Source organism: Miniopterus schreibersii (assembly GCF_964146895.1).
Source record: "Miniopterus schreibersii genome assembly, chromosome: 10".
Taxonomy (NCBI): domain Eukaryota; kingdom Metazoa; phylum Chordata; class Mammalia; order Chiroptera; family Miniopteridae; genus Miniopterus; species Miniopterus schreibersii.
Window position 1 is genome coordinate 4,005,305 of NC_138110.1, and position 9,228 is coordinate 4,014,532.

Genomic DNA, 9,228 nt, shown 5'->3' on the forward strand with positions numbered 1-9,228 from the left:
TCTCGACCTTGGGAACGTTGTGGTATTTTACAGTGTGTGGTGACATTTATCCCATTTAAACACCCACAAAGAGGTTAATTTCCATAGATTAAATGTCAAGTTTGAAACTGTCCAGGGTAATTGAATCTTTGAGTGTTGTCTGCTTCCATTCTCAGCTGAGGCCATTGATGGGACGCTGCTGCTCTGTTATGAGCCCCTGAGTGTGGCCCAAATTACTGAGGTCAGACTGAGTCCCGGGGATTGGTGGGGGGAGGGGGTCCTGCCAGCCCTGCCCACTCCGTGCTTGAGGGAGGCACCGCCCTCTGCTGCTCGGAGACAAAGACAAACCGGCTTCCACAGGCTGCCCACACTCTGCACTCCCCTACTCTCTGGGGACAGGTGGAGGGGCCTGTGGCCATCCTGGCTTTTCCTGTGGTGCCCCTGGCCAGCTGGACCCCTCGCTCCCCACCTCCCCTCCGTTTGTAGTACCTGGAGCAAAGCCAGGCAGGGACCAAGGGGTTGATGTCAACTGTCCACCAGAGGAAGGAGAATGGCCTGGTTTGCAGCTCGGCTGCTTCTGTGTGTGATGGGATGGTGGGGATGGGAGAGCAGGGAGGTTGTGTGCAGAGCCCGTGGGGACCATTCCTGTCCTGGAAACCTCTGCTCATTGGCAAATCTCGGGCTGTTGACATTGCAAATCTCCCAGGAAAGAAAAGTCAGGGCCCTCCTAGTGCGTTACTCCTCCTGAGAAGCAGGCCTGGCGACATCTGGGCACAGAAACACCGGGTTCCCAATCTCGTTACAAACAGTGGTGGTGAGAGGTGGGGCTGTAAACACATTAAAGGACCTAAACAAATACCTTTAAAATTAAATCACATTGTTTTTTTTTAAAGCCATACTTACAAATTCCCAAGAGCATCAAAAAACAAACAAAAAAACACAAAACAACCACCACCAGAGAATCAATTTTGCCTTATTTATTCTATTAGCCAAGAATGAGTGTTATGGAATGTTCCAGAAGGGAGGAATTGATGACTTGAAAATGTCAAAGGGCTATTCTGTGTTCTTTGCAACATCCCATGAGCAACTGTGAAGGGGAGCTAGGTCCGCAGAGGGCCTGGGAGCTTTCTCTCTTTCTCGGCATGGGCGCCAGGTGCCTGGCGGCCGCCCTGCGCTGCCCCGGCCGCCCGAGTCCGGTCTGGGCTCAGTGGATGCCTTGCTTCGGCCAGCCCAGCTCCTTGGCGTACGCCCCCTTGCAGCTTCTGATCTCGTCACAGTGCTGCAGACACTTGTTCAGGCCCGGCACCCCGGACCTCCAGCCAATGAAGCCCTGGGTGGTCTTTGGGACCGGGGGCGACGGAAGGACCTGGAATGGAGACGCAGGGGGTTAGTCACCTTGGGCTGCAGTGAGGTGAGGAGTGTCCCCAGAGGCACCAGGATCAGCACATGAGGCCTGGTGTGGAAAGGACAGACAGCAAAGCCAGGGTCCTACGGAAGGAAGGCTCCCTTTTCAACAGGCCACCCAGAGACTCACGCCGTCCCTGAAAGTCATGCTCACCACACACATTTCTTTATCTCGGTTGGTTCATGACCTCCAGTAAAATTATTCTTATTTGGTAAAAGAGCAAAAAGGGGGGGAAAGTAAGGTGCAGAAATATCAAACCCTGCCCTTTATAAACTATATGACCATATTGTCAGGTGGTGTCCTGGTTGTTACAAACCTTTTGGACTTGCTTAGGAAGCTTTATGATGTGTACACACACACATGTGCACGCACACACACGCACACACAAACATGCACACATGTGCACACACACACGTGCAAACATGCACACACAAGCGGACACGCACACATACATGTGCACTGTGGGACCACAGGAATGAAAAACAATTGAACATAAGTAAAGTCCAAAAGGAAAACGGGATTCTATCTGAAAAAAACAAAACAAAACCCACAATTTCATTAGTCAGTTCCTTGGACAGACTTGACGTTTTTGGAACATGAGTGTAAATGTTTGGGCAGTTTCCCCTCCATGTGAAGTGATCGCCTGTTCTCCTCTCACGGGGTGATCTGAGCGGAGAAAGCAGGGAGGAGCATTTGTTCTAACAGAGGAGCGGAGATGAAGGGGTTTAATATGCTTGGGGCTGTGAGTTCACGCTTGGCTCCCAGCATCTTGGCGCAGGCCCTGGAGGGCGAGGCGGTCCTGGTGGGCCCGCTGCCACCGGCAGGTAAAGCCCCTTAACATAAGTTCTTGATGAAGAATTAAAATTAATCTCCTGAGAAGCCACATGCAGGGAGGGTCAGCAATAAATGCCAGAGGGGCCACAGTTTCCCAGAGCCAGCCATGGGTGGAACTGTCCCAGACGGGCCCTTGGGAACACACAGGCTAGCATTCAAGCCTCTCTCCAACTTGGAAAAGAAATGTAACCGAAAACCACCTGGGGGGCACATTCCACCCACCAGAGTGGCAAAGGAATGAAAGTAGCACCCTTAACAAGGGCATCCTGGGAGAGCAGGGTGGCTCCTCTGTGGAGGGCCGTGTTGCCATCGTCTGCGAAAGTGGAGGTAACGTCACCCACTCCTCGCCGCCTTCGTCCTGAGTTTTATCCCCTCTTCCCATCAGGACACAGAACTGCTTTCTCTGCAGCTGAGCAGAGGGCAGAATCCAAGGCGAGAATGCCAGGCCCATGAGAAGAGGCCGGGGACCTAAGGGGCTCAGCAATTTCTAGCCTCTGGCCCGCCTCCACAGCTGATGGGTCTCAGGTGGGAATGCCATCTGTCTTCTCCCCTCTGGGGCTGTCCTGTCACTCACTCAGCAACCAGGCTGATCTTTAAAAAGGCAATCCCAACGTGCCACGGCCCTGCTTCCCATTGTCGGTGGGGCTCAAGTCCCAACCACTTTCTCTGGCCACCGAGGTCCGGTGGGAACCGGCCCTGCCCGCTTCTCCATTCACACCCCTTCCTCCCACCCCCACCCCACCTCAGCTCACCAGGCTCCCGCCACATCAGCATCCCTTGCTGCTCCTGAAACAATGTCAACTTTGTTCTGCCTCAGGGCTCCCACACATGCTGTTCCCTTTGCCGGGATGCTTTTCTCTGGGCCGGCTTCTTGTCATTCTTCAGTCCGCAGCTCCACAGGGAGCCTTTCGTGACACCCCCTCTTCCCTATCTTCCAGCATCACCTGTCTCTTTCCTCCATGGCATCCAGCACAGTGTATAACAATTTTGCTGATTTTCTTGTTTCACGTGGGTGCCCCCAACCCACACGCGTGGGCTGGACCCTCGATTCCACCGCACCGTTGCCCAGCCGAGCATCTGGCACCTCCTCACGGCTAACAGCCACTGGCACGCTCTCCCTGAAGGTGCAGGGCACCTTCCAGGTCCTTCAGCCTCTTCCCACTGGACCTGACGCCGCTCCCTGAAGTTGGTGCTTTCCCGGGCCCCCACTGGACGAAGTGGAAGCAGAGACGCAGGGAGGTCGAGCCTCTCACCCAGGACCACAAGGGGCTGAGTGGCCGAGAGCGGCTGAGGCCCGGCCCGCCTTTTCCCGCCAGCTCCCCTGCCCAGTCCCGGGAAGTGCTTGCTGAAGAGTGGATGGAGCCCCTCATTTTCCCGGCCCCCCGCGCGTCTCCAGAGCAGGAGGCAGAGGCTCTCGGAGGGTAGAGACCGTAGCCTGATGTGTGGGCGCGGGAGGCCCAGAGGCTGCGCTCCCCGCTGCCCCGGTCGCTGAGCTCTTACCCTGGGCGGCTGGCTTTGTGCACCCGCAGCAAACACCTCTTCCAGGGGCCTTATTTCTCACTTAGGAAAGCAAGGATCTAAAAACGACTTTGCAAACCTTGATGTATTTCTCCACCGGGGTCACTGGCCGGATGTGGAAACTCTGGGGAAGCTCGATTCTGGGCTTTGGGGTCGGGGACTCTTCCTCAGACTTGACCAACTGAAACACACCCCAGAGACGGGAAAGCCCGGGCACACGGGTGAGAAGCTGCCCCCCGCAGTTAGAAAGGGGCAGCAGGGGCCTCACAGGCAGCTGACTGCTGTGCCCACCTGCTGCTCGTGGAGCCGGCTCACCTATATTCCCCGAAGTAAGCTGAGAAAACTTTACAGGTTAGGGGCTCAAATTAAAGAATGCCAGTGAGGTTCCAGGACCAACCTTTAAAATACCAGAGAAGAGGTCCCCATTCCTCCTTCAAATTTTTAATGCAATTCTGAACTCTTTGAAAAGTCAATTTAATTACATATAAAGAATATTAATATAGAATCTTTTATGCATATTATATTAATAAGGACTCATTTTATGCATAAAGATTCAAATTGTACAATTCTCTAAGTATTAAAAAAAACTCATTAAGAATGGCATAGTTTCGCCCAGCTGGTATGGCTCAGCGGTTGAGTGTCGCCCCATGAACCTGGAGGTCACAGTTCGAGTCCAGTCAGGGCACACATGTGTCCAGGTTGCAGGCTTGATCCCCAGTAGGGGGCGTGCAGGAGGCAGCCGACTGATGATTCTCTGCATCATTGATGTTTCCTCTCTCTCTCTCTCTCTCTGAAATCAATTAAAAAAAAGAAAAAAAAGAATGGCATAATTTCAAAGCTTAGTGGGATGGGGCAAGTTACAAATGGGGTTGGTGCCACCTTGATTCAGGATCGTTTTGATCGTTCTGAATTAGGCAACTCTTATCTGGTTCTGCAGCCTTCCAGAGAAGCGTGGCTTCCTTGTGTAGCGTCCTGGAGACAGCTTAAAAGCGTGGAGACCAGCATTTTGAGGGCCTGAGTGGTGTTTTATAAATCCGAGCCACTATTCCAGGCTTATTTAAGCATCTGGATGTCTGGACTTGAACAGCTGGAAAAGGCAGTTGGCCTCTCTGCATGGTAGCCCTCCTCTGGGCTGATGGTGGCTGCATCTGGACAGGGACAGTGGTCTCTTTGCTGGGGTCCCTGCCAGTCCCTATTCATGATTATGCCTGGCCCTTTCCCATTTCTGTTTCTTATCTCGTTTAGGACATACCAAGATATTTTCCTAATGAGCCCTGGTATGTTAACTCTGCCTCACCATGTCATTCCATCGCTCCTCACAGTCACTCAGCCAGGCCGGTGAGGACTATCACCCATTTTACAGATGGCAAGGCTGAGCCAAGTGGCCCTGAACTCAGACAGACCAGCCTCCTCCCCATGCTCCTGTTTATGAACTGTGTGACTTGGCACTTCTTTACTCTCAGTTTCCTACTTTGTAAAATGGGCAGAAGAGAGCACACCCTCCGCACAGGGGCTGCTGTAGGGGGAAAGTAAGCTGCCTCAGTGCAGCAGCCAGGACCTGCCTGGCACGTAGCGAAAGCTCAGTAAGTTCGGGAAAGGAAGGAGCCTTCACGGTTCAGAGGCGGCCGTCTTTGCCTGCCACACGCTCTTTAATTTTATTCTTGCAAATTATACACTTCATAACCATTTATTCTTGGAAATGATCGATCCTATTACCTCTGGGCTCATAAAATTTATATTTACCTCTTCGAGGGGAGTTGTTAAGAATCCCCAGTTCTGGGCCCAGTTTTGCCGTGCTTCGGTCTCAGCCTTCAGGCGGTATCTCCTAAAACAGAAAGGTCCTAAGTACTGGATAACATCTGAAAGGTTAAAGCAGCGAACCCCAAAGGGCATTTGTTACTGAATGAGGTTCTGTGCCGGGAGGGAGCAAGTCCCTGGTGCCAGAACCTCACACTCGCGTGCGGGAGGCAGGTACCTGCAGAAGCACAGGTGCTGGCTGGCTGTCAGATCAGGGGCTGACTCTGCCTGAGGTGCCATCTAGGTACTTATTTTAGAGGCCATGTGACCCACAATGACTGGCTTGTGTTAAACCATTAAGGAAGCTCTTAGTAAGTACCTTTGTTCTCAGGGCACGGGCCAGGGTGGGGTGAGTGAAGCACCTGGGGTGCAAAATTTAAGGAGGCACCCACTCCCAGGTTCCTGCAAGGCAGAGCCAGGACTTACATGATCCTGAGCTCCAGCCCTCACGTGCCCCGCCCTGCTCTTGCTGCAAGGTAAGCAGCTGAGTTGAGTTGATATCAAAGAGTGGGTGTGTAAACATTTATTCATTTTGATTTTCAAGTTTCTTTTCCTATTTTGGAATTAATATCTGCACCCCCTTCTCCCTTATGATACCTCAACAGTGTCAGAAGCCCTGGCCAAGCCCTTTGTCCTGGGCCCTGAGCATCTACAGCGAAGTCTACTTCCAATGGAGATGTAACATGGGCCAAAAAAGGAGCCATACATGGAATTTTGAATTTTCTAGTAGCCACATTAATGCAAGTAGAAGTGAACAGTTGAACTTAATTTTAACATTACTTCTTTTTTTTTTGGTGTGAAATCTTCAAAATCTGGTATTTTACATTTATAGTTCATCCCAATTTGGAACAGTTCCATTTCAACTGCTCAGTGGCCACTTTGGACATTGGACATTGGACAGAACAGTCTAAGGGCTTCGCTGGCTCTGTTCACATAGGAAGGGCCATCTGATTTGGGTCTTGAAGGATGAGTAGGAGTTTATCTGGTAGAGAAGGGAGGAAAGGGCATTCTAGGCAGTGGGAATAGACCCTGCTATGGTAATATCTCCTATTGGGGGTACTTGCATAAAGATAAGATTTAAACAAAATTAATTGTGTATTTTATGCCAAATAATACTGGCTTTCCATTTTCAAGAGTGATATAAAGTTTCCTATAAAAAATAAATTTATTAAGTGAAACTAAGCCAGTTTAAGAAAAAATATTAAGTGACTACTATAGGCTTAAAATGTGAAGTCAGCCCTGGCCAGTGTTGCTCAGTAGTTAGAGCACCAGCCGCACACTGAAGGGTTACGGGTCGGATCCCCAGTCAAGGGCATGTACCTCGGTTGCAAGTTCAATCCCCAACTCTGGGGCGCGTTTGGCAGACAACCAATTGATGTGTCTCTCACGTCAATGTCTTTGTCTCTGTCTCTGTCTCTGTCTCTGTCTCTCTCTTTCCCTCTCTCTCTCCCTTTCCCTACCAGTCTGTCTAAAAATCAATGGGAAAAATATGCTCAGGTGAGAATTAACAACAACAACAAAAAGGCGAAAGTCATAGAGATGACAAACAGGATAACTGAAGTTTAAGAGGCAAACAATTACGGTTTCTTGTTACTCAAATTTACTTATTGGCATCTAAACTTGTAACTTCCCATATTGGTTAAAACTTCAAAGAGATGGAATAATGTTTAGCTGTCAGAGAGAATGCCAAACAAAAACAACCAGGACACATGTCTGCTGAACATAAATCTTATAGAAAATGGACCTATTCTTTAAATTAAAATTTCTTATTACTTATTATCTAGGAAATTTCTTATTGGCCAGGAAAAGCAAGAGAGGATATAAAGTGTATATGTGTCTCTCATTGAGATTGAACAAATATTAAGATTTTTGTTTGCTTTTTAAAAAATTCAGTAAATCTTAAAAATAAGAACACATCAGTCGCTCTAAAGCAAAGCTTTGTGGGTGGTTGTGGAGCGGGATGTAAAATCTTTCAGACCCCTGTGGGAGCCTAAGAGAAGCCTGAGAATGAAAGGCCCCTGTGGACCGCGTGGCCCTCTCGTCGCCCCCTCTCCTCGAGGCCCCTGACCACCTCCAGGACTCCGGAAGCTGAGGTCGCCAGGTGTGCACGCTCGGGGGGAGCGGCCCGGGCGCCGCGTCGCCGGGTCCCCCGTTACCAGATCTGGTCCTGGGCCACGAGGTTCATGCGCTCGGCCTCGGCGGTGCTGATGGGTTTCTGCGCCATTGGCCCTGGGGTCCCGGTCGCCCGTGGAACCCGCGCCGCGGCTCCGCGTCTGGCGTCGCCCAGGAGACTGGTTGCCAAGCAACGCGGGACGCGGGCGCGGGGAGGCAGCGCACCTGGCGGGGGCGGGGCCTCGGGGCTGCGGCGGGGGCGGGGCCTCGGGGCGTCGGCGGCGCGCGGTGCCCACGGCCGGCCCCGCCCCGCCCCGCTCTGCGCTCTGGGCGGCCCGCCCGCGACCTTCTCTGCGGGAGGACCTAACACCCGCCTGCCTTAAAATTTAGACCCGTAATGCAGGCGCCCGCCCGACAGGGGCGCCCAGCCGGGCACCAGGCGGCACGCCCGTCGGAGCGCCCTCTAACGGCGCCTGCACCGGGGACCGGGACGCTCAGTCTCACCGCTTTGTGGCCGTGCCTGGCTTCCTGGGCCCGTGTCCCGTTGTTGGGGTTCACCCGCACGGCTGAGCGGGGCCGTCCGTGTCCATTTCCGTCCCGCTGCTTCGGGCTTTGGAGTTTGGGCCGCCGGGAAAGTGCTGCTCTGACAATTACTGCAGGTGGCCTCTGGACGACATGTGTGTGCATTTCTGTTGACATCTGCTCTTTATAACAATCCCCAAACGAAATTCACAGATCCCGTCTTCTCCAGGCCCTGTCCCCCACACTCTCTCATGCCCATCCACAAGGACCCTCATCATTGGGGCGCTAAATCTGTGTTTGTCGACTGACTGGTTGACCCTCAAGGCTTCCACCGCACCACCTGGAACTGGAAAATGGGTCTAAGAGGCAAGGGTAAGTGGGTCCACCGCAGGGGCGGGGGAACATTTTTCTGCCTGAGCTGCCAGGGGACGTGCGGGTATCCGGAGCCTCATGGCAGGTAGGGAACAGAGGCAGCTCCCGCTGACCTGCAGGCCAGCTTCCCGCAATCCCCACGCCACTCTGTGGGTGTTTTCAGCTTCCATTGGGGTCCGTGGTTCTCCCCGGTGGGTCTCCCTCCCTCCTTTCTCTGACCTCCTCCTTTGCGGGGTGCTTGGGGGGATGTGTTTTCCTCTCGTAACAATGTTCTCCACACCCAAGGCACCTGATGGTCTTCTTGGCTGTTGGAAATGCTGGGTGGAGGCCCAAGACTGGGGTGGTCCCAACTGCCTGCTCAGCCAAAATAGTGGGGGGCAGGCGGGGCTGGAGCAGAGCTGAACGGGCTACCAGTGAATGTGTACCACTGGGCCCAGGCTGAGCCAGGCCTCCGGCTGGGCCGGACGCCTTGGGGTGGACGGGTGTCCGGCTGGCCCGGGGTTTTCTTCCTGGCCTTTTCTCTGAGGCCACCATCCCTGCCACAGGGAGGAAGATGTCCTGGGGAGAATTGCGCATCGTGAGTAGACGGCTTGGAAGAGAGGAGGACCCATGGAGTGGGAAAGCGGCGGCGCTTCTACCCTCGGGGGCTTCGATGAGGATTCTGTTAAAGTGATTAATTAAGAATAAAC

General features: G+C 52.8%; 1 protein-coding gene across 2 annotated transcripts; it reads right to left on the reverse strand.

Moving 5' to 3' along the window:
• Positions 1-936: 936 nt before the first annotated feature.
• On the reverse strand, positions 937-7,809 carry CIMIP1 (ciliary microtubule inner protein 1). 2 transcript variants are annotated; one of them, XM_081149438.1, is made up of 4 exons: positions 7,690-7,805; positions 5,480-5,561; positions 3,816-3,917; positions 937-1,345 (listed from the first exon to the last, which is right to left on the reverse strand). In XM_081149438.1, exons 1-4 carry the CDS (start codon positions 7,755-7,757, stop codon positions 1,184-1,186), a joined length of 414 nt encoding a protein of 137 aa, XP_081005564.1. In that variant the 5' UTR covers positions 7,758-7,805; the 3' UTR covers positions 937-1,183. The 2 variants fall into 2 exon arrangements, with proteins under 2 accessions (XP_081005564.1, XP_081005565.1); XM_081149439.1 differs by lacking the exon at positions 3,816-3,917 and having other exon boundaries at positions 943-1,345; positions 7,690-7,809.
• Between the last annotated feature and the right edge of the window lie 1,419 nt (positions 7,810-9,228).

Excerpts from the sequence above, each read along its gene's own strand:
- CIMIP1 (XM_081149438.1), bottom strand. The coding sequence starts at position 7,757 with ATGGCGCAGAAACCCATCAGCACCGCCGAGGCCGAGCGCATGAACCTC. Across the intron at positions 5,562-7,689 it reads GTGGCCCAGGACCAGATCTG|GAGATACCGCCTGAAGGCTG; the intron begins GTAACGGGGGAC and ends TTTCTGTTTTAG. Across the intron at positions 1,346-3,815 it reads CGGTGGAGAAATACATCAAG|GTCCTTCCGTCGCCCCCGGT; the intron begins GTTTGCAAAGTC and ends TCTCCATTCCAG.